The following is a 25772-nucleotide window of genomic DNA, read 5'->3' on the forward strand; positions in this document are numbered from 1 at the left end:
ATTCGCATGAGCATACACGTACTTCTCAAAGCTATAGAATCGCAGGTCTTGAAGTGATTCGCAAAACAGTGAATCTCCCCTTGTCTTCGTTATTATAATTCACACCTTCTTGTGTAAAGAGAGTGACCTTGCACGAAGCAATCCAAATGCATGTCAGCGGCCCTCTCAAGATATCAATGGCGGCCGTTAGTTTCCAGCCAGCAATCGCGTGTAGGCTTCGAACGCTACCCCTAGATGGTGAAAATATAGCACAAATCGAATTTGCTGCGCGGTATACTTTAAAAGATACAAAATATGATGGTGATAATGCTTGCAGCCATATAACACATTCAGTTCGGTTGATTCACTCTGAATTAGCTTTCTCCTGTGTTGAGTGATCTAGGCCTCCTGCGTAGCCCAAGGGACGCTGCGAAACGTGACTCGTTTGAACTTGCGTCGGGTAGTACACACCCTAGTGTATCAAACTGCCACATATGAAGAAGCGTGCCTGCTCTGGTGCGGAACGCAAAATCAAGAAAATAATACAAAGAATCAATAAAAATTTGAATGCCGTCGAAGCACAAGTCAAAGCTAAAGCGCTAAACGCTTGAGACAAAAGACGCCGCTTAACGCGTTTCTGAAAGAAGGAAAACAAATATGAAGCAAGGGTGTAGGTGAGCTGCTTGAGTATAGGCATTATTTTTGCTGTGGTGAGTGGGGACAAGGAGGACAGCACAGATTTTCATTTTGCTGCCCTCATTGTCAGCACTTTCCAGGGTTGAAATTATATTAAAATCCTCGGGACGCCAGATGTTTTGACGTCACCATGTAGAGATAAAATATGCATACCCTAGCGGGGTTGCATGAATTTTGCACTTTGAATTGTCTCTCCGCGTTCAGTCTAGCTAATTTAGGACGTCGAAATGTGTTTTCACGTCCTTCAGCACTGCTCAGAAAGATAAGAGGAATGCGAAATTTTCACATGTAATGCGAGGCCCAGTCAAGTGAGCTTGTACTACCCAAAATAACAACCCCGCTGTTTGTAGAAAGCTTGAGCGCTGTACAGCGCTGTACAGCTACACAACTCGCACTTTTTACCACTTATATCTCGCTATGAATTACCAATGCCCCCAAATTTACTCTTCTTTAGTGATCTGACAAGTCAGAAATTTCTTAAGCGTCTAGATGAGGCATTTTTTATCAATATTACGCACTTAAACTTTTGTGCAGCTTTTTTTAAACATTATTTTGAATACAGATGCCAAAATAAGCCCATTGAAGAGACACTGAATGAAAAAAAAATATTGTGTCCAAATAAAGCACGTACACCACAATAAAAGAATTTCACAAAAGCGTATTAATTTTGTCCGCAATATTTAAGCCACAAGGCAAAATCTAGGTGGAGGTCACGGCCTCCTCTAAGACACACTCACGGATCAGTGGCCTCGTCTATTACTACTTGATCGGCTTCGCTGCTCATCCGAGCGTGTACAGGAGCCTAGTCTCTCTCTATCGTTGCATCCGGTGCATCTAGTCTGTCATCTGGATAGTCGTGCGAGCAGACGCACAGCAGCCTCCTGCATCTTATGCAATTGCACGACCGTCTGCAACGCCATGAAGACGAGACTATGAAAGCGGCACTCTATTCATTCATCGTTCCAAGCTGCAGTTCAATACAAGCGTCTTTCGGCAACGTCGACGTCCACTAAAATCGTACGAAGAGACGAAGCATTAATTTAAGTAAATGATGCTTCAGAACTTTTATGTTTTTTGTTCAGACTGCTTTTTTGCATAGCGTTCGCGAGCAGGGTTCACTAGTGTCATGACGGAGGTTTAAAACGTGAACTAAAGATATTCACTCTGAGTTATCGTTTTAACGCTTCTCGCACATGACCTAGCACGTGGTCGCAGAACCAGACGGACGACGCGAAAAGGAGTGGTCACCTGCGGACCGTAGGAGAACAGTTAGGGTGGTACAGGAAAGAAAGGCGAGATTGGAGTCTAGGCGCGAAACAACACTTTGAAAATGCTTGAAGGTAGACTCCACTGTTACAATGATATATTTACAATGGTTTACTTAACACTAAATGAGAAGACATTGAATAATGACGGTTGTGCTGATCAAGGCTCTTCCGCTTCCTCTTCTGTTTCCTGTCGTCTGTAAAGAAAGGAGCTTCTTTCTAACATTACGACCCCTGGGACAAAACGGCGACTCGTCGTTTCATGGGGTATGTAAAGTTTCAGTCGGAGGACGTTCACGGTGTGTGCTCGCGTGTGCCACCTATCCTTGGAATGCTCAACATATTCCAGGACGTAATTGACGTCACATGTTCGAGTGAAAACGCGATAAGGACCACAACAGCGGGTTAGCGATATCTCAGCAAGTCCAGCTCGACTTTCTGGTGTCAAGATCAAAACTATGCCACATAGAGAATATAACACTCGCCGTGCGTGCTGTAGTAATGAGAACATTGCTGTTCTTGGGAATCCAGAGCAGGGAGCCGAAACAATTGTCTGGCCTCTTCAGCACATGGTATTGTGTCCGATACGTGCTCTGTAAGCGTAGCTTTGGGGCTGTAGTGGAAAAAGTGTCGAACATGAGGGTGGGCTCACCGCCAGGATAAAATAGAAGAAAGAGTCGCTGGTGGTGTCATGGTGAGACGAATTGTAAGCGAAAGTGACGTAAGCTAGTGCTCAGTCCCAATTTTAATGGTTACAGCAAATGAACATAGCAAGCATGTCACCTAGTGTTCGAATAACATCATTGAAAGACACCCTGAGACTGGGGCAAATAAAAAAAATGAACCGCATCTCCGCATGGTGAATGATGTTGATTGGGCCGAAGCTCTGGTGGTGCTTGGCTGTGTAGACGCTGAGCCGCAGCATGCCGAGCCTTTCGTTCGTCTTCATCCATGTCACGCTGCGGTCAAATGCTCAAATGCGAATATAACCAAATTCCATACCACGCATTCTCTTTCTGACATGGACGAAAACGAACGAAAGGCTCGGCATACTGCGGCTCAGCGTCTACGCAGACAGGAACCACCAGAGCTTCGCCCCAATCAACATCATTCACCACGTGGAGATGGGGTTTTTTTTTGCCCTTTACGAGCACGGGAGCACGTGCTCACGTGCTCGTCAGCACGAGCACCCGACGCCAGACATCGGACGGACATACGGACATGACTAGCCCCTAAGGAGCTTCGCCCCTAGAAACCAAGAGCACGACACAAAATCTCGAACGCAGCTTAATTTATCCACAGTTGAACGCCAATAGATACCCCTCCACACAAAAACAAGAAAGAAAGAAAGAAAGAGACAACCCCAGGGAGGTAAACAGAGAGACACTATCCCCACACAGACAAAAACACCGCCCTGAAACAAGACCGGTTCCCAAGGACCTGAATTACAAGCTTCTTCAAGGCCGTGAGAGCTAGCCCACACATGAAATAAGCCCCTCCGCCCTTCCCGCCGAGCCAGCCCCCATATATATTATGTGTGGGCTGGCTCGCGGGCTGGCTCGGCTCGAAGCATAGGGGGCTCCTTGAGGGCTGTCTCTAGCTCCGTGGGGGTTGTCTCTTTCCTCCTTCCTTCTTTCCTTCTTTCGTGTGGACGGATATTTATTGGAATAGTCCTGTGATTAAACTCAGCTGCGTTTGAGATTATGGCTCGTGCTGTTCGTTTTTTTTTTGTGTGTGTCCCAGTCTCAAATTTCCTTTTAATAATGTTCCTAACCAGCTCGCCTGTGTATTTTCTTCCTTGCAGTCCTATTAAGGCGTTCACCACCCCGTTTGCTTGCTGGTGGTAAGCCGTCGTTGTCTTTTAAACATTAGAAGCACAAAATTTCGCTCACAACGTGAGATACCAAGGGCCGTCCCAGGTCAAAGAGAAGCCCTCCAGGCGCTCTGTTCTTAAGAATAATGTCTTCTAGAAAACAAACTTGGCAACATCAACAGCTGTTCCGGTCAGAAGTGGCTTCGTGATCGCGGAGTGTGTGGTGTAATCGGCAGCGACTGCGATCCAGGGGTGACCGTCTCAGGAGGTGGTGAATTGCCCAAGAAGATCAACTCCTACGCGGTGGAACGGGTGTTCTGGGGGTTGGATAGGTTGGAGAAGTCCAGCGGGACGTGAAGATGTCGTCCTTCGGCGCTGGTAGAAGTCACATGAAGAGAAGTAGCGCTTCACAAACCTGTACAGGTCCGGCTAGTAAGCTCGTCGCTTAACTGGAGCGTATGTTCTAACACCTAAGTAGCCGGATGATTAAGCATCATGCAAGCCACCGAGAAAGGTAATTAGTTTGTGTTTAGGTATTCCTAGAAGCCAAGGAAGCTTGGCCGATCGGAAATTTCGTCTGCGGAGAACGCCGTGTATGATAAAGTACAGGCCAGAAGAAGGTTAGTTTTGCCCGTGGTCACATCGGCAAAAATGGCTCGCAGAGCTGTATTTTTGCGCTGTTCGTGGCCAACGTTGAGGACGGTTGATATAGAAAGAACATGAATAGCATGGTCATAGTCGATGGGGTCAACCGGGTCTACAGGGGGACAGTAGAGGCACTCTGCGTCCTGGTGGAGCTGTCCGGATTTGTAAATGACGATGAAATTGTACTCTTGGAGTCTAAGGGACCAATATCCAAATTGACCAACAAGGCATGTTGATTCTAATGACGGAGGACGGGCGACCGAACAGGTTGGAGCGACATTTTGTGACTGCCCAGACGACAGCCAGACACTCTCGAAAAGTGATTCTGTAGTTTTTCTCAACTGAGTAAAGGGCGCGACTAGCGCAAGTAACCCTTCAATTTGGTTTTGCGTGATTTTGAGACAGAATAGCACCTATTCCGTGGCAACTGGCACAAGTCCGTAAGACCGTAGCTAGGTGGTGGCAAAGTCATCACAATGGCCTAAGATGGGGCTGGGCGTAAGAACAATTTTCATGTGTTTGAACGCGTTAGCTTGGTTCGGTTGCTAAATAAATTCGAACATATTTTTAGTACCTATTTAAATGGACCGCGAAATTTATGGAAAATGTTATACAAAAGGCCGGAAATATTAGCACAGTCCTATAAAGCTTCGTAGGTCTTCAGATGAGCGTGGTTTGGGGAATTCGTATACAGCTTTAAAATTATTGGGGTGCGGTTGGAAACCATTTTTATCTATTAGATGACCCAAAACTTTATGTAACTGCTGAAGCGGCAATTTGAAGAGTTCGAACTGCAGACTAGAATTAGGGAAAATCACCCAGTGGGTCAGATGGGATGATGGAAAATCACCAAGCGGGTCAGATGGGATGAAAATGTGCTTGAAAAAATAATTGCGTAGTCGAGATAACCAAGACAAGTTGACCATTTTAAACCTTTCAATATACAGTCCATCAATATTTTGAAAGTAACGGGGACGTTGCTGAGACCAAATGGCATAACTTTGAATTCGTAGAGGGCATCTAGAGTTAAAAAAGCAGCTTTTCCCTGACTGATTCGGCGACATTAATTTGCCAGTACAGTGGGCAAAGGTCAATGGTAGAAAAATATTCGGCTCCATGCAAACAGTCTGGGGTTGCATCAATGCGTGGCAGTAAATAGGCGTCCTTTTGTGAATTTGTTTAGGCGTCAATAGTCCACGGAAATCCTCCATTTCGCATCCTTCTTCCGCACTAATGCAACAGGCAACGACCAGGGGCCAGATGAGTGTTGCACAATGCCTTTTGAGAGCATGTTCTCTACCTCTTATTGTATAAGCCTGCATTCGGACGAGGATACGCGGTAAGGTCCCTGATGAACTGGTGGCTCGAGTAAGGTATCCACGCGGAGTGTGGTAGGGTACTGTGCGCCAAAGGAGGCGATTTCCTAGATCAAAGATGGCAGTGTGCTCATGGCGTAGATTAAAAAGAGCATATTTTAAAAATCGTCTATGGAGCACACCACGGTTTTTAAATTGTTTTGACGTATCTTTCAAAACATTCTATGAGATTTTAGGTCTTTTTAGAAGTTTTTTTAAAAACTCTGCGTACCCTTCAAATATTTCTAGAGGGCTTCGGATACCCGTCATAATTCTTTGTATCTGCCTGTTCATTCTGTTTTTTTTTTTCTTAAAGCACGGCACCCATAAGGACCCTTTTAATTGTTCTGTGGGAGATAGCACGTGACCCTTTAGGATATATGCGTCGGAAAAGCAGCTTGGTAATTTTGTATCGGGCGGCCGCGATGAGAGGACGCTCAGTGCCTGCTTCCCGTCCTATGCATGGGACCTATTTTCTAGAGGAGCTCAGTGTACGTATAAACAAGGACTCTCAGTACCCTGTTTGTTGAACCTCTTTGTGCGTCCGTCTTCAGAAGCGCACGCAGCTAGAGGAAAAAAAGAAAACAAAAAAACACCGGAGACGCTACATCGACGGCGGCAGGCACGACATCGTGACAGTGCTTGAAATATCTCAAGGGCGGCGTAAGATGGTTTCGCGTTCGTGGTATACGCTATACCTGTTACAGACAAAGTACACGTCTGCTTGTCGTGCACCTTGCTTGGTTTCATTATTAAACTACTGTACATCTCAGGAGTTCAGCCCGTGACATTGCGAGTATTTCGAAAGATATTTTTTTGCGACAAAGGACTCTCTTCTCCCCATTTGACGTGATCGCTTTGGTCTTCAACTGCTTGCCTCCGGGTTTAAGTATAGTGGATAGCGATATGTTCTGGAATTCGCGAGCAACCACCAAGCAGTGTAGCCCGCGCAGTCTAACGGGCAGCGAGCCAAGCGGCGGAGCGGCAGCGTCGGTGCTCAGACTCGTGGACGCACCCTCAGCACGCGGTATCTCCCTCCTCGTCCGTCACGTCCATGAAAGAGCGTGCGTAAGATGCGCGCTTGCCGCAATGCCGTTCTCCTTTGCGCCGTAATCAGAACAGCGTGCGCGCATCTGATGAAGCGCACTTCGTTATTAAATGTATTCGTAGCTATAATGCGCCCGGCGGAGGAGGAGGGTGATATAGAGTGCGGGGTGATGCGTCCACATACCTTAGCTAGAACATAGGTTGGTTTTTACCGTGTTTTTTTTTTGTTACAGAATGCATAAACTCAATGTACGAAATAAACATAGAATAACGTTGTAAACTGCATTCTTGTTCTATGGTTCACAGTCATTTGGATGTCTAAGAGCTGAAGGGCTGAAGGATCCGAAGAGCTGAAACGCTTTTGAGGGTAAAGGGGCTTGACGGACTGAATGAATTTGAAGGGCTAAGCGGACTGACGGGCTGAAGGAGATGAAAGGCTGAGGCGATCGCGTAACATATCAGGGCTGAAGTGATATTTGCAATGGCGAAGTTCAGATAACGAGCAAACAATTCATAGTGTCATGTCGGTTGTGATTGAGAGTTGTTAAGTAATCACACGGAGACAATATGGATGCGGTATATAAGCTTTCACTGGGCAACAAATGGAGATTGAATGAGAAGAATATATACAATGCTAATTACTTTAGAGTTATTCGAACACAAAAGTTTTACTTAACGCGCACGACGTTGATTGGTTGAGGGAGCAGGCAGTCGGGCAGTCAGCGATGTGGTCAGGTGGTCAGAGTGTCGGAGGGCATTCGGTCAGTAGTTTGGATCGAGCAGTCATTCACTTGGGTAGCCGGGTGGTCAGCGAGTGGGACGGAGCCCGGGCCTTGAGGGTTCCGTTTGTTGTCGCCGGTTGCTTTACGCGCAGCTGAGTCGACCTCATACGGGCCGGCGCCTCGGGCGCTTGGAAGCAGTGCAATCGTATCTCTCGGGGTCTGGGCACCCCGACGGAGCTCGTTGCTGTGTCCTCGAGTCCCGGCCGATGTTTCACCTCTCAGAGCCTGAGAACCCCGACGGAGGTCGACGGTGCTCGTCCCGGATGGTCTGTGATTCGACTTCGACTGTCCCGAGCCCTGCGTGCCGCTCTCTCTGACGAGCCCCTCATCCTCTTTTTTCTTCCCTTCCGTTATCTTTTTCCTCTTCACTCAACGTCCGGCAACGACCATGACACAGGCCCCCTCTTTAAGTTTTTTTTCTTTATTTTTGGGAAAAAAAACTAAGCTACATGCGTCCATTACGGACACAAAAATCCACAGAGTCCAGCAGTTCAGCACAAATGTTTTAGTTCGGTGTCAAACAACTAGACACAACTGAGCCCGGTGCGCACACTCAATTAAAAATCCATAATTCGCGCACACAAATCAAATCAAAATTTCCTCAAATCAGGTTGTGTACAATGCCACCTTAAACGCTATATTTAACTTTGAAATATTGTACGACACTAAACTTTCAACTGAAGTCATCAACGAGACTGAAAAAGTAAGGCCGTACCAGCTGCACAAAATTACCAAAAACATGAAAAATGAAATATGGATACGACTGGCCAGTTACTTCTCTTCTGTATCACTGGTACAGAAACCAGACACCTCGCCCTATCTTGACGTAACGTCCTAGATCAGGCCATTCACCACCACTATTCTAATAATATTACACACGGCTCAGGGAGTCACCTCCCACGTTGTCAACTCCCTTAATATACTCATCTGAAAACGCGTACTCCTGCAAAAGCAAACTCCACCTCAGCAGCCTGCTATTTCAAGCTTTCATTTTGTTTATATACTGCAAAGGCTGGTGGTCGCTTTGAACTACGAATGTCTTGACATACAGATAAAGATGGAACTTTTGAATGTCCCAGACGGCCCAGACCAAAGCTAGAGCTTCCTTTTCAACGGTGCATAGTTCTTCTCCCTGGATACCAACTTTCTGTTAGTGCACGCGACTGGATGCCAAAATGACTCGTGCCTCTGCATTAACATAGCTCGGAGACAGCGATCTGAAGCATCAGTTCGAAGTACAAACTTCCTGGTGGGATCCGGCGCTTTGAGGATCGGTCCCTCTGATAGCGCCTTCTTCAACTCATGGAAAACCTTTTCTTGCCTGTTGGTCCAACAGACACTATTGGGCTTCTTCTTTGTTATCAGTTCGACCAGAGGCAAACTTTTTTCTGCATAATTCGCGATGACCTGCCGGTAATAACCGATGAGTCCCAAAAATGACCTCACTTGTTTTTTCGTTGAGGGTCGCTGAGATCCTACCACCTTGTCCAACGTCTCCGGAATAGGCGCGAGCTTACCGTTCCCGAGTCGATCTCCAAGAAAAGTGACGTGCCTCATTCCAACCTCACATTTGCTGGGTTAACCCCGCGTCCTCAATCCTTTGAAGAACTCGCTCGAGTACAGAGACATGCTCTTCCCAGGAATCGGTCGCAATCAAGACATCATCAATGTAATGTCGGACCCTGTCGATTCCTGACAGCACCTCTAGCATGAGTCACGTAAAGACTGCGGATGCAGTTTTAATACCAAACGGCATATACCCCAATTGATACAATCCCGACGACGTGGAAAACGCAGTCTTCTACGAAAAAAGAGTCAGAGTGCAGGCGAGCTGGTGTAAGTTGAACATGATTGTAAACCTGAGACTGGAACACGAAGAGAACACAACAGAAGGTAGTAAAAGAGGAGGCAACGACGTTGCCTCCTCTTTTACTACCTTCTGTTGTGTTCGCTTCGTGCCCCAGTCTCAGGTTTACAATCATGTGCAGTCTTCTCCTTTGAGTCATTCGAAAGGGCGATCTGCCAATACCCCTTGGAGAGATCGAACTTAGAAAAATAAACTCGATTGCCTAACTCGGCAAATACGGCATCTACTCGGGGAATGGGTTCCGCATCAAAGACTAGAATGTCGTTCAGCCGGCGGAGCTCAATGCAAACCCGATAGGTCTCGTCTGGCTTTTTTACGAGAATCAAGGGCGAACACTACGCAGGAGTGGACTTCTCAATTACCTTTGGTTTAAGCATTTCGTCTACCTCTTTTCCTATTACGCGCTCCATAAAAAACGGAACCGGGTCTTGAGGCGTACGAATGGGTTCATCTGTGGTCAGCTGCAGCTTACATTTCAGCAGATGTGTACGCCCCGGCACACCCTAGAATATTGTAGTGTGTTTCTCCAGAACGTCTGTGATGTCTTCCCGCTGTTTTCGACTGAGATCGTCAGCTAGTGTCACTTGCTTTATTCCCTCTGCACTTCTCAGGTAAAGTCATGGAAGTGGTTGATCACTTGTGTCCTGAATGGCTATCACTGACGGCACTTGCTCTGCCGCGCCTGCTGCCTCACGTTCTTCATACCGCTTGAGCATGTAGATATGAAAGAGCTTGGTGGCGTGTCCTAGATCAACCTCATAATCGGCCTTGTTTTTTTCTTTCTCACCAATCTGTAGGGGCCCTTCCATTACGATTGCAGCGTGTTGTTCTTCGAAGGTATTAACAGCAGGGCGCGGTCGCCTACTTTCAAGTCTCTCTTCACAGTTTTCTTGTCATACATCTTCTTCTGGTATCTTTTTGCTGATGCTAAACGTTTGTGAGCCAGTTCCATAGTTTTCTCGAGACGGCTGCGCAGGTCAAGAACGAATCCATACGTCCTCTTGAGGCGGGTTCTTAGTTCATCTCGAGTTCACACCTCCTTTAGGATCGTCAGCGGTCCTTGAATATGGCGGCCGTAACTGAGCTCAAACGGGGAAAAGCCTAGACTAGATTCAGGCACCTCGCGGTACGCAAATGGCAAAGGTGCTAGGTACCGATCCCAAGTACGTGGCTTCTCCTTTCTCATCTTGGTCAACATCTGTCTCAAAGTGCAATTGTACCTCTCTACCAATCCATTACAGATAGGATGATAGGGTGTGGTTTGTAATTTCTGAATCGATAGGAATTCTGTCAATTCTTGCATCAATCCGGATGTGAAGCTTGTGCCTTGATCCGTTAAGAAATGCCGGGGAAAAACCACTTGGGAGAAAACCTTTAGTAATCCCTCCGCGACGGCGCGCGAATCGCATGACGGTAAAGCAACGGCATCGGGATATCTCGTTGCAAAATCCACCATCGTAAGGATGTACCGATTTCCGCTACTTGAGGTAACTGGGAGTAGAGCTATCAGGTCCATGGCCACCCTTTTACCGGAGTATCAATCACTGGCCTTTGCCCAAGTGGTGCCCCTTTTTAGTTTCCCCTTCGGGGTGGCCCTCTGGCACGTATCGCATGATCTGACATACCTCTTAATGTCGGCTTGGACTCCTGGCCAAAAGAAAGCCTCTAATACTATGTCAATGGTTCGTTTGATCTCCTGGTGGCCCGCCATCACCCTATCATGGACCACCTCTAGAACATAACGTCTCAGTGGGGTTGGAACGACCCCCTGCTTGAACGACTTTCCACCCTGTTGTTCGAATCGTCAGCAGGGTACTCCTTTCGAGATGTAAAAGTTGTACCTCGATCCATCCTTCGTGTTGTACACTTGACCTATTTTGTTTCTACAGACCTGCAACGTGTTATCAGATTTCTGCCTCTCGTTTAGTAGCTCAGAGGTCACTTCTTTCCTTTTTACTTCGCTAGATGCATTCGTCTTACCCGATGGGATCAATCTATGTGCGGCTGATACACTGCTCATATCGATCGAGTCCTTTCGGATATCAGTCTTCTCTCCTTCTGAGATTGGTTGCATCTTTTGTCCATTCCAATTAACATCAGGTTCATCGGCTCTTCGGGCTCCCTCAACGTTTCCTACAATTACGTCGTAGAGCGGTGGGTCCATGCATTTCATGAGTAAATCTCCAGTAAAATACGGGCAGCAGAGTGTCACTCTCGCCACTGGTAATTGCAATTTCGCTCCATTTACAAGAATCACAGCGCCCGTTTTACCCGTGTTATTGACATCTTCAACTAGGCTGCTTCGAACGATTACTGTGTTACTGCCTATATCGCGCAGCATACTCACCGGTCTTTGCTTTAGCAAACCACCTACGACAGGCATATTGTTAGCTTCGATCAATCTCGTCTGTTTATGGACTGCACTGATTAGTCAAGTCTCGATATCTTGGATAGGAGGAGGGTTTAGTTGCTCTGTGGTGTGCACTGATTTGGTCACTGTGCTCTTACCCGATACCGGATCAACAAAACACGATACTTGTGGTCTATCCTGACGTTTCTTGGGACAGTATTTCGCGTCATGTCCTTCCCTTCGGCAGAGCGGGCAAGAAGAAATCTTTTGTTTGTACCCGCTTCGGCACTGAGGTGATTTGTGGCCTAGCCTTCCACATTAGAAACACTTCGGCTTAGAAAACGTTGACTGGTCTGAGGCTCCTCTGTTGGACGACGCGACTTTCGGATCATCTCTAAAGGAGGATAGGTTCTTCCATTGTTTTGCTTTTAGAAATCTGTCGACGGCCGCAGCCATTGACTTAAGACATTTACAATCTCTCTCTTTAAAAAAAAAAAAGAAAAACAGTAAGCCTCGCGTGGCATTGCGACATAAATTGTTTTGTCAAGATCTTATCTCGCAGCGCTTCATACGTTGAAGGCGTCCCTCCTACCTCCATCCACTTGTCAATGTAATCTTGCAGTCGGCCGGCCGCGTACTGACTAGCCGTTTTCCCTTCTTCGGGTTTCGAGCTCCTGAATTTCTCCCTATATCCCTCTGTTGCAAATGGAAACCTATCAAAAAGAGCTTTCTTGGTTGCTTCATAACTCAACGAATCCTGTCGAGATAGTGTACCATACAGCTTCAGCACCTCTCCTGTAAGACACGTGCTCAGAGCTGTCGCCCACTTGGCTTCTGGCCACTCCTCTCCCCCAGCGATGCATTCGAAACGCTTCAAGTATGCGCCGAGATCATCCCTCCTTTCGTCAAAAAAAGGTATGAGCTTCCGGGGACAGAGATGAGAGGAGTTCATTCTCCCGTTGCCATGTCCCTCTGAGGTTTCAGTAGTGGTTGCCGCAGCCGCCGTTTCAGCTCGCAATATCCTCGGTTCCCTCTCTCTCTTATCTCTAGTCGCGAGTCTCTCAGCGGCTGGCTCTTTCTTCCTGTTCATGCGCATATTTTTCTTCCGCCCACACTTTTAGTTCATCGGCCTAGATGCCCAATGCCTTGCCAACTTCTACAATATCTTTTAAACCCATTGCTTTGTAAATACTTCTTAACAATACAAAGTGTCTCCGTCCTGTCGCGGACGCCAAATTGTCATGTCGGTTGTGATTGAGAGGGGTTAAGTAATCACACGGAGACAATTTGGATGCGTTATATAAGCTTTCACTAGGCAACGAAAGGAGATTGAATGAGAAGAATATATACAATGCTAATTACGTTAGAATTATTCGAGCACAAAAGTTTTACTTGACGCGCACGTCGTTGATTGGTTGAGGGAGCAGGCAGTCGGGCAGTCAATGTGGTGGTCGAGTGGTCAGAGTGTCGGAGGGTAGTCGGTCAGTCGTTCGGATCGAGCAGTCATTCACTTGGGTAGCCGGGTGGTCAGCGAGTCGGACGGAGCCCGGGCCTTGAGGGTTCCTTTTGTTGTCGCCGGTTGCTTTGCGTGCAGCTGAGTCGACCTCGTACGGGCCGGCGCCTCGAGCGCTTGGAAGCAGCGCAATTGTATCTCTGGGGTGTGGGCACCCCGTCGGAGGTCGTTGCTGTGTCCTCGAGTCTCGGCCGATGTTTCGCCTCTCGGAGCCTGGGAACCCCGACGGAGGTCGATGGTGCTCGTCCCGGATGGTCTGCGATTCGACTTCGACTGTCCCGAGCCCTGCGTGCCGCTCTCTCTGACGAGCCCCTCATCCTCTTTTTTCTTCCCTTCCGTTATCTTTTTCCTCTTCACTCAACGTCCGGCAACGACCATGACAATATGCACATGCAGGCGAGACGTTTTGCGAAGTGGATGTTTTACTTTGATGTACATTTCTGAATAAAATAATATTGCTATTAATATGAAAAGATTATAAAAAGAATAATACATCATTGTTAGGAAGTCTTTAATTTCTGTATAAATGCCCACTCTCACTGGAAACATTAACACGAAAAAGGAAATCCGAACCAACTTATGGAGACACGAACACTGGGCAAAAACAGAGAACAAAAAACAAGCAAATGAGCCCCTAGGCTTAAAAAAAAGGCATAAAACAAAAAGTTAGTAAAAAGTAAAAAAAGAAATAGTTGAAAAAATTGCAGTAATGTGAGTATAATAGTATAATAGTATAATAGTATGTGAGTGTAATAGTATAATAGTATAATAGGAAAGCATTTACAATGATAACCACATATGTGGGCGAGCCCAAGGAATGGCTCTGCAAGAAAAAAAAAATAATAATTAACGTAAAGTAGTTTAAATACGTTGTCCCGTAATGAGAAAACATCAGTAGATGGAATACGTTTAAGGGAAAAGAATTCTGTTTTTAATTGCGCAAGAGAAAAAGGACGATTTATACAAAGTAATCACTGCAAAAGAAGCGTTTCAAAAAATGCTTATGATAACTTCTAGTAGCAAAATCCTTTGTGTATCAAGGAGTAACCTTTAGTTACAGAAATAATTTAAACGTTTATTTATTTCACGGCGGCGCTCCAGAGCCGGTACTTTGTTCACATCCATTATGAAGGAGGGAGAGCCACAATTTACTTTCTTGCTGCAGGTGTCTATATTTCTATATTTTTCCGTATTGTTTTTGTATCCGGGTTTCAAAATCAACTACCATAATCTAGTTGCGTCCAATAAAGTAATTATATGCTAGTAGTGTTCCCTATGTAGGAGAAGGCTTCAATTTATTTCTTACCAAATACCTCTTTCTGAAGCCCGGCAAGGATTTGTTGCGTATATGGCTGAGCCAATTCAAAATTTATAAAAATATTTTTTCGGTACGTCACAATATTTATTTGTGGTAAGGCAGATTATTTATTATTCGTAAAACAAAAGTTTTTGATGGTTAATTGAAAATACATTATTGTTTTCAACATTGATCTTAAAATTCAAAGTATCACCCAAAAGTTTTAGTTAACTAAGCAAGAGTTACGTTTTGAAATAAGATACAATTGTTGCAAAGACAGTAATTTTTGCAGTTTGGATAAGACAAGTGACAATGTCGTTATGTAAATTACAAACAGCAACGGCCCTGGAACACTTCCATCTGGTGCGCGAGACGAGACATTCAGTATTACTGAGCACCCAACACGAAATAGGATCATATCCATATGACGATGAAGTGATTAAGACGGATATATGCTTATAGACCTGTAAAGTTTCCATAAGGTACCAAATAAGATGCCTTATTAAATTTTAGAAAAATTACATCACTTTGTCAAGTACATATCCAAATATCGGAACTGTAGAGCGTCATTTCCTAAAGTGGTGCTAAGATGTTGTGAGTTCATTGGTCGCGTTTGTGGAGACAAGGTAATGTGGTTGGCAATATTAAGTTCCATCTCCTTACACGAAGTGCCTGCGTAGGACATGGGCTGAAAGGTATTCATTGCTGTTGGCGACATTATTTAATGACAGGCCCAGCCATCGCTCCATAATTTAATCATAGGCAAGGCTATTGGGGATAGGGAGATACCATCAATGTATTATTAGAGAAGGTGCCGACAGTTATGCATACCGATGCACGAACTGATTTAGAATGCTATCAGGACCATTTTTTTAAAGCTTTAATCTCCAGACCATAAAAAAGGTATGGTCTAACTTAAAGCTTTTTTTAAAGCTTGAACCAAGCTTTAACCTCTAGATCATAAAAATATTAGGTTTTTATGTAAGAAACGTGCCATGTTTTCACTGATATTAAACTTGTCACAGTTAGCGAAAACAGAATAAAAGTAAGCATTAAATACAGCAACATTTGTTTTAAGTCAGGAACCTATTCATTGCCGGTCTGAAGGTAGCCGCACTGCTGAGTATTTAATATTAGTATCCGAAAAAAGACCTAATCGACGTGTAATGTCCAGTCTCTATCATTTACCTAAGATTAAAAACACAGCGAACCGAGGAGGAACCCGTGAAGAACCTCTTAGGACATATTGAACTGAAATGATTTACACCAGTTTATTTAAAAATATTTTCTTCGGTTAAAAAATTAATCTTCAAGTCATGGTAATATTTTATCGCGTGTTAGTATTGAGCAAAGTTCGGCAATGAGCTTTTGCTGCGGCGTGTCATCACAAGCCATGTATAGGTCCAGAATTATAACGTACTTTTGATGTCTGCTGTTACGCTCTCGCAAAAATGTACGAAGAGAATAGTTTAACGAGAACTGGCCTTAAAATTAAAAGGAAGGGGCTTCAATTGAGTGTACCTTGGTTATGTTTTTATGACGTGAAACATCCTTTACCTAGCTGCTTCGGATTTCATGACGCTGCATTATATGAAGCCAAATTTTTTGAAACCATATTTTGCGAAGCTGTCGGCAGTGACGTGCTATATAGCAACGCGAGCAGTGTTCCATTATGGGACGTCACAGACCTAAACACCTTTTTCGTTTCTCCGCTAGATTTGACGAACACAATTGTCGCATTACATCAGGTCACGTGACGAAAATTTCCACGCTGAATTTAGTGACAAAATAACGTACCCTGAGCTATACTGCAATTCAACTTCCTCCCTAATTGTAGTGGGCAAGTTTACGTTGCGTGATCTGATGTCTCGTGACCGATACGGCAATTTAACTTATCTTCTATATTTAGTAGCAATATACACGTCACGTTACTTCCACACCAGTTCCCTTTTCCACTAAATTTAGGGAGGAAATTGACGTCACGTGACATGTCATGTGTTGCTAGAACGTTCCTGTATTCAACGCGATTTCCCAGCAATGTAATATGCCATCTTCACTATTTAACTAGGCAAATTGTTTTGTAACCAATTGGCGAGGCGTACATAAAACATCGCGTAAAAAAACACTTCAAAACCAATTCTGTCGAAGAAAAAAATCACAGATATATTTCATTAGCGGTGTCGTAATACGGGGATGAATCCAGTAAGAAAGTGTCATACATAGCTTTAACGCTGTTGAGAAAACTGTTTGTCATAGCTTTCCGTTCCACCGTGAAAGTTATGAATGACGCAATGCAATTCGATTCCAACACGTATTCCCTAAATTTCATCATGCAATAGGACATTGTACCCTAAATCCGAACAACAAAAGACAATCAGTGACAGGGTTTGGATCTTCTGAAAGCAATTTACACTCGGGATTGGTGTGAACAGAACTAAAAACAGTATGCATATAAGTACAGGATTCTCCCTCATGGTTCCACCATGAAAATGCCTGTTTCATTTCATGCCCGTCCTTGATTCGTCACGCGAAATCTCCAGCACTTTATTTCATGTTTAAATGAGAGTCCACGAAGTTCATTTTCATTATTTTTGTTAAGCTTAGTGTAGTTGTTTGCTTGAAGCCTTAGTGTCAAATTTTTAAGCCTCTCAGACCTATTTGCGAAAGACTATCAGGCGGGTCCCATAGAGCCGCCTGATAAACGAAAGATATAATGTTTATTAATGCCGCACAACATATTTAATGAATCGTCGGAATAAAGTACAAAGCCTGCAACATATTACTGGCCTTAACCATAGTGCTACATTTTTTTTTTAATTTTCAATGGCACGAGAAGTATAATTATCAGTACTTATATTCTTCAACACTTTCAGGCAAGGCTATTCTTGTTTTGCAGTTGGCCGAAATGATAGAAAAAGACTGTCTGTCTATTCTACTTTCGCTTGAAAAAAGTTAGCCAGACGTCGTCTGGCTGACTTGTTTCCCTGTCTCTTCTACTTTTGGTTCTTTCAAGGTTTTTTTCACACACAGTCTCAGGCGTTTTAACACAAGGGCAGTCGTATGGATATCATTTTTGGGTCCTCCGTGACATCATGCCGTGATCTGACGTTTCTGTGATACCACAATTTCAGATTGCACGTGACGTAACGAGACGTAGAAGCGGGAAAGCAGGTCACTTCATGACGTGAACTTAGGTCGGGTGTAGTCAGGGTCATATGACGTCACGGTGTGACATCCAGCTCTTGCGCCACGCAACATGACGGCACGATGTCACCCCGTGGTGCCACCTAACGTCTCTGTGTCATCGAACGTTTGGTTACGTGAAGTCACTCTCTCACGAAATGGTGTCACGATAAAGGGTGACTCCGGGAAACGTCGAACCAAGTAAATCAATAATATCAAGTTGCGGGACTAAGTACGAGCACTTACAAAATATTAAACTATTGAGAAACCTCGATCCAGTCGATAAACAATATTAAAAAAATGGTTACCGCCACTTTCTGAGGAGGCTTTGTCAAGCGTTGGCTTTTTGTCAAGCAAACTTCTGCCCTAATGTCTTTTTTGGGTTCCAAGGCGGTTTTTTGTTCGTAATGCTGCATCGTTCACCGCGATTTTCTGTTTCCTTTTTTTTGCCATCCAAGCGGACGATTTCTGCTTGCTCTGTTTTGATTTAGAGGCCCTAGCTCTAAAGTGTTCTTCGGCAATTGTGCACGAAGATGATTGACTCCCCGCTCCCTCAAGCGCGCCGTGGTGCCGAAAGTGGAATTCACTGGCGGCCCTAGATTCCCACGTTCCCGCTCAGCGCGAGCTTACGATTAGCTTCCCCAACGCTCTTGTAACGTGCATTACAAACCTCCAACATTGTTGTCCTTCTCAGAAGATAAATGGGAAATCATTTTGAGCCAGCCTTCGTCGTGGCAAACTTCCTTTTCGTCGAAAACTTTATAAATGTGGGTTATTATTAGCTGAAGATAATTTATATCTACACAACAAAGCAGTAAAACACCAGTAGCATGCATCTTACCTAATTGATCGAAACTACACTTAAGACAAAGCCAAACGTACGCTTGGCGGTCCGAAATACTGACTTTGAGTCACACGATATCCGTGTAGGGTTGGCATCATGCTCGAGCGGGTAGTTTAGGTCTAGCCGCATTCACCCGAAACAAAGCTGTGGGATAGTATATCTACAAAAATAAAGACGGCGTCGAAAAAAATGGCACCTCGTAATTCAGGGAACCTGCATTCACTAACAACCGACTTAACCCTAAAAAAGATTACCCGAGTTACCTTTTAAGTCAATGCAACGTGACGTCATGGTGTTGCGTAAATTCGTGGTGTCATATGACGTCGTGTCGTAATGGGACGTTACAGCGTGCGCCAAGGAAAGCTCGGCACTGATTTGTGGCCAAATATGATGAGTCGGAATTCTGGTGGCGAGGTTAGACAAGGCTAGTAATGGGTGGCTCTCAATCGGCTTATCTTGCATACGGTTTGTTTTACTTAAAAATACTATTAGGAATTTTTCATCAAGGGATCCGTACTTAATATTGAAATCTCATAGATGTGCCTGAAAATGAATAGATATACGGAGTATTCACTCACGTCTTTTTTGTATTCCGCGTATGTTTTGCTGATGTTCTGATGAGGGTACATGATGGCTTTGGTGTCCCCGAAGGCGTCTGCCGCTCTGTCTATCAGATCTCCCGCAGTCCAGGTTAGCAGAGGCTCTTTTCCGGGATTGTGGAAGTAGCTGAGTTTGGAAAGATCCCTGTGTCCACACGCAGAAAAAAAAAATTTATGACAGAAGTGCGCGCAAACCAAAGAACGTTCAATCTGTTTTAAAATCGACACTTTCAACTTCTGTTTTGCTTTTTTGGGGGTACTGCAGGTACTCAAAATGCTATTATATCTGTTTTTCGCTGGAGTGGTCCATCATATTTCTCGTCAACAACTTCAGGCAAGTAATTTACTTCATATTCGGGCCCACAAAATACATAAGGTCATCTTTACTACCTAGTTCTCTTCATTCAAAAAACGAGACCACCGAAATTGCCATTGCTCACACAGGACGTGTTGTCTGATGACCGAATAAGCGATTAATGGAACGTGTGGCGTCGTTTCCCTATATAAGGAGCAAGCAGAGGACACACTGGGTTGACTGCTTGCTGCAGCTATCGGGAGATTGTGTCACAAGTTACATTTCGCTAGTTCGGTCGTCCGCGAGCACTTGCGTCTTTTATATTAAGACGTTTGTCGGTCTCACTTTTTTGTGGGAAAAGAATGTGGCTTCGTCATTTTACAAGTTAAAATGCACCACATCAATGCACGCTCGGTTATTGGTAGAACCTTCTATAAGCGAGAGCCGATTTTTCAGGCTGGTTTTACAGTGTAACACCTACTGGTGTGCACCTTTTATTTGTTATATTTGTTTCCGCGCGCATCTGTCAAACGTTATTTGGGACTTCGCCTGGCCGCAAATGCCTACGTCACTCTCAGGTGCTGCCTTTGAAGAGCACAACCCGTGGCTGGAGTTGCAGGCAGCAGGCGGTACCACAGCATTTCTGCCATCTTGTTTTCAAAAAGCCCACAACGCGTATCGCATCAAGCACGGTTCGAGGCTATGTTCCACGCGCTCCCGAATTCTTTTTCAAACTGCTTAGGATGGTAGATCTGCCACCTCGCGACGATTTCGTGTCGCTTGATCAAAAGGTTGCTTCGTTCTCTCCGCTCGTGCCTAAAACCGACGATGCCGATGTCGCTACGTGGCGGAGCCGACGATGCCTTACTTTTCGACAGCGCAGCGCTTAGAGCGGTAGCATTACGCGTGAGGGATGGAGCATTTATCAAGTTATTAATATATGCCTGACTACAGAGTTACTTAATACCGTATGTAGTTGTTTGCGTGCAAAAGTAATAATGAATACAAAGGATTACAAGTAATTTCACTGCTTGGAACGTATTAGTATTCTGCTACGAGGCGACCGGTAGTAGCTGGCATGGACGATGAATGTCCTCGCAGCTAAAACATAATAGTCGATAAAAAATTAGTAGACTATTACCCTACCTCCACGGTCACCCTTAACCGCGGGTATGCGAAAGCATTGTTAGCAGTCCAACACAAGTAAAATCTAGATACCCGGCCACCATTGCCACAGTAGAATCAAACCGGAGTCGCACCTAAGTGCGGCTAAGGGCTTCCGTGCAACTGCAGCAAACAACGTTATCAGCATTAATGTACCGCACTGATATCCCCATAGCCATGTAATTTTAATCCAGTGACCCTTTTATACTGCGAACATGAGCCACTCAACATTCGTTTGCTTCATCTATAACTAAGCATTTTTTTTAATGTTAAATTGAAATTGTGACGGTGTCTACTTTCACCACAATATTTCGAAAGTTTATATTCACAGGTGCGTCTCAGACCATCAAGCGGTTTATTTATTACATTGAGCGTTTAGAGAAATCGTAAAAAATCAGGTCACAAACAAAAATAATATTTTTTTTTTTTTTCTGAGACTCTAAAATGGAAACTTTGTTGCATCAATTTTCACAAGTTGTCAGACTCACCGTTTACAATTATGTTTTTTGCTGTTTATCCTTGTCATGCAGCGTAGAGGATTGATCACGGCCCTAGCGCGAATCGAGAGCATCTTGACTGCAAGCTTTACAAGCAAGGAGGGGTCCGATTCATGTGCAATGCCGGGATATATAGTGCGCGAGCACGAGGCCGGTCACGTGAACCTATTACACGATATATCGAGTGGGGTGCAAGGGAAAAAATGCTTTCACTGCAGCTGTACTTTATCCCCGTCTGTGCTAACAAAACTCCACGTGCCTGTTTCTTTTTATATATATAAATATATGCCCCTTCTGTTCGGCCTACAACATACGTTGCGTGAAGTTCGGTTTATTTTGTATTTTGACAAAAAAACTTGACGCTACATTTATTTATTTATTCATTTTTATTTAAATATCTCCAAGACCCGAAGACGTTACAAAAGATAGTGGTAATAAAAAAAAATATATAAAACGGCACAGAGGCATTACAAAAAAAAAAAAGAAGGCGGATTCATATTTTAAAACTGTGCTTGAATGGCACATTTAAAAAAAGAGCGGATCTGTATGGTGGCGATGGATGTGGTCAGGTGGCTCCATTCATTGATTGTTTAAAGAATAAATGAAAAGAATACATTTTTAGACCACTTCAGACTAGATGGAAGAAACACGACGACATTTCAAACACAGCTAACCACTTTATCCAGTGCTCCCTCCTTTTACACATCCTGAACCCAAAATCGTCACCATAAAAAATACGCCAAACAATGGCACCAAGGGGACACGCCTTGACTTCGCAGCCATGCTGATCGGAAAAAAAATAACCAATCACTTCGAACTATCAAAACGTAGAGGGTGTCAGAAAAGAAAATTTCCACGGTCTTTTTTACCTCAAAAATAAACTAGGCATCGCCGAACGCTCATTCTCCGCCCAAAGGTAGCGCTAGAGGTCACAACCAGATGCTAAAGTTTCAGCCTGATCCGATAACTTAATCAAAAGTTATGTGATTTTCTGAAAATTTGGATGGGAAAATGGCAGCAGACGGAGTTTTCAAACACATGGGGCTCTCTGGCACCAGAAACCGAAAACGGGCAAAAATGGGCTCCATTTTCCCATTGAACTTTTCAGAAAATCAATTATAACTTTTGATTAAGTTACCAGATCGGGCTGAAACTTTGGCATCTGGTTGTGACCTCTAGCTCTACCTTTCGGCGGAGAATAAGCGTTCGGCGACGCCTAGTTTAGTTTTGCGGTAAAAAGACCGTGTAAATTTTCTTTTGTGACACCCGGTACACACCCACTAAAACATCAGCCGAAGAAACATTTTTTGACCTCGCAGCTACTCTTATCTTTGCGAAAAACGAACAAGCGAGCCACACGGAACCGACTGCAGTTCGAACCCATCAATCTGTTACACCTCTTTTTTTTTAATTTACGCATACTAACGGAACAAGATTATGACAAGGGAGGTACCTCTCGCGAAAAACACAGGACCTCATCAATTCATACTCGCAGAAAAGCTTTCGCCCTATCACTAAGAAGCATAGACGCCTGGTTTATGCAATTGCCGATCGACCTAATTTTTACGATCTATTTTACAACTATTTTGACGTCATTGACCTCTTTGCATACTACCGTTGTACCAAACCTGCTGAGCAGTTTCTGCATTCTTGTACGTGTGTCGCAATTTCGAAATTAGTCGCTTTTATCTTTACGTTTCTTTTGTGCTCAGTCAGACGATCGTTCAAGCATCTTGAGGTCTGCCCTATATACCTAAAACCGCAAATCACCGGTATGTCGCAAACGACACCAGTTTCACAAAGCACAGACTTTTCCCTGTGGCCCTTTTATCATCCTTTTTTTTTGGAAGGGGGTAAAGTTGCCCAACTTAAAGTCCGAGCTGAAAATCTCATTAACGTTAAATTGTGTTGCACACGCTTTTACATTGTGTGACACGGTGTGAAAATACGGCATCACTGCGGCTTGTTTCTCGATTTTTCCTCTGCCTTTTCCTTTTCCCGGTTTATTAAGGTAATTTGCCTCCCGGTGAAATCACTCTCGTAGCCTGCGTTAATCAATCGTTGCCACTGCCCCCTCTCTGCCTGAGCCATGGAATGAACACATGACCTGTTTGTTCAGAGCATTGGTGAACAGCGATGTAACGACACTCGCCTTTACTGTCTTAGAGTGGCAACTCTTCTTTGGGAGTACTGGTTTTGGAACATCTTTTACATACTCCCAGCGTAGGGTTTCACCCATATGAAGTTTTAGGCTAAAAACCTGTAACACATCATTAGTTGGTTTTTTCACTGTGAACTTCAGTTCAGGAGCTGATGACACTATTAGTGACTCTTGCTTCTCAGCAATTCCACTCGGAAAGATGCTTACCACAATGTCGTCGACATATCTGCTGACTATACAGATACCTGACGGCATTTTTCTTGGTCCTTCCACCACGACAGAATCAAGAGATATTAGGTATATCTCCGCCAAAGCTGGTGCCACCGATGAACCTATGCACACTACATCTTTCTGCACTATTTTTGCCATCGTATTCAACCACCGTTGAACGAAGATACAGATCCAACACCGTCAGGAAACAATCTACCGAAATGCCCGAACCTGACTGGAAATTTACGAGATTACGCTCCAGGGCCTCTTCTACTCGCTTCATCAGTCTGCTATTATCGAACGAATAATAAACGTATTTTATGTCCATAGAAACTATCGAGCACTTCCTTCCACGATGGAACTCCAGGATGTCAATTAATTCGTTTGAGTTTCTCTGTGAGAGCGAATCTTCAAGCCTTACATACTCTAACCTTTGTTGCAGGAATTGAGACACCACCTTCTGCCAAGTCCCATTCTCATTTATCACTGTGGGGAAAGGAAACTCAGGTTTATGGTATTTTAGAAGAAAACTTCAGGCTCATTGTTGAGTGTCTTGAAGTCAATATCCCCTTTGCCGTCCTTTCAAATATCCTCTTTCCTAAGAACTCCACAGTTCTCTTTTCTCATCTTACTAATATTCCCGCTCCATTCCACAAACAAGGAATCTTCCTTTGCCTTCTCCCGGAAAACCGACTTGGGTAAGAGTGCAAACTTCTCAGTTTTGTCCGCCTGCAACACCTCTAGCGATTTAAATTCTAACTCATTTTTACCGTTTTTACTTCACGATATTTCCATCTTTCCGTTGGGTAATCCCTGCCCATGACATTTTCCATTCGGCCAATTGCTTGATCAACAAAAGCTGCCTTCTCATACTGAGTGAAAACTTTCGCGACTGTCTGTATCGACGAGAACACGTCCAATCTCGATGGTTTTACATTTAAACAAAACTTCGGCCCTCTTCTTAAAATTTCCTCAGTCTTCCGGAATACCGCTTCTCCACATGGGTTTACAAGGGACGTGTGGGGTACACGAAGATAGCTGTTTTTATGAGGAACTCCTTGATATATCTGTCTAACAAGATTTCTATCCACTCTCCATCCATTCTCCCGCACGCACTTAATATCTTAACACTGTCCAAAACATGTTTTCGCTTTACGCACCAAGTCCCGTTGAAGTGGGCCCTCCTGATGTCGTTCCAGTTCTGGAAGTCCCCATGTAGCCATGAACCGGCTACGAACTGCAGTCGGTTCCCTGCGATTCGCTTGTTCGTTCTTCGCAAAGATACCAATGGCTGCGAGGTCAAAGAATGTTTCTCCGGCCGATGTTTTGATGTGTTTGTACGTTTTGTTAGTTCCAAGTGATTCTTTATATTTTTTTAATTTTTTTTTAAGGTTAGCGTGGCTGCGAAGTCAAAGCGTGTCCCTTGGTGCCATTCCTTGGAATGTTTATTAAAAAAAAGAGCACTGAATAAAGTGGTTAGTTGTGTTTGAGACGTCGTCGTGTTTCTTCCACCCAGTTTCAGGTGGTCTAAAAAAATGGTAAACTTACACCAGCTTGCCTGCGCCCAGTTTTTTCATTAAGAGTTCATCTTAGTGGAACTATGAGTTACAGCATTTTTATGACTATGGTCCACACGGGAAGACAAGTATAACGGTTCTAAAAGCAACTCGCCTTTAGTGAATGATTTTTATGATATATCTCACAAAAAGGCTACTAAGACACTTTTGTTCGCAGAGCGAGAAGAGGAAGGTTTAAAGTAGCTCTCATTAATGAAATACTTAACCCACGATGGTAGCTGAACGGAATGAATCGTGCCCGGCATTTTTTAGCTAATTCTAGCTTATCACTAAGAAAGTCTAGGCTTGGACTCGATGCCGCTGAAGCGTACTCAAGATTTTAACGGTCTAATGTTTTGTGGAGTAAAACCTTTTAAGATCAAAGCACCTTAGAAAATTTTGGACGTAAATACCCAAGCATCTCAGTAGCATTTTTTACGATACAGTTGATATGCGCCTGCCAGGAAAGGTCGACGGTGATATGGACACCTAGGTACTTGTAGGACGTGTCACAGCACAGACACTACAATGGTATAGTTGGAGTAGTTTTGACTTTTAGCATGGCCGAAGATTTGCATTACTTTGTGTTTAATATATTAAAACTAAGACTCATTTTCCACTTATCGCTCTAAGTAGAAATTCTGTTAATGTCAG

At 44.2% G+C, this 25772-nt stretch overlaps 1 protein-coding gene across 1 annotated transcript in view; it reads right to left on the reverse strand.

Annotated features, from left to right (window-relative positions):
* LOC115330883 (medium-chain acyl-CoA ligase ACSF2, mitochondrial) overlaps window positions 1–21265 on the reverse strand; it is a 115647-nt gene extending 94382 nt beyond the window's left edge. Inside the window, exons 1-2 of the mRNA XM_029992919.4 lie at window positions 21183–21265; window positions 19215–19380 (exon numbers count right to left, since the gene is read on the reverse strand). Of these exons, the coding sequence (XP_029848779.4) occupies window positions 19215–19380; window positions 21183–21265 (249 nt within the window). The remainder of the gene's footprint in view (window positions 1–19214; window positions 19381–21182) is intronic.
* Between the last annotated feature and the right edge of the window lie 4507 nt (window positions 21266–25772).

This window comes from Ixodes scapularis, unplaced genomic scaffold (genome assembly GCF_016920785.2).
Source record: "Ixodes scapularis isolate PalLabHiFi unplaced genomic scaffold, ASM1692078v2 PGA_scaffold4__175_contigs__length_147842914, whole genome shotgun sequence".
Taxonomy (NCBI): Eukaryota; Metazoa; Arthropoda; class Arachnida; order Ixodida; family Ixodidae; genus Ixodes; species Ixodes scapularis.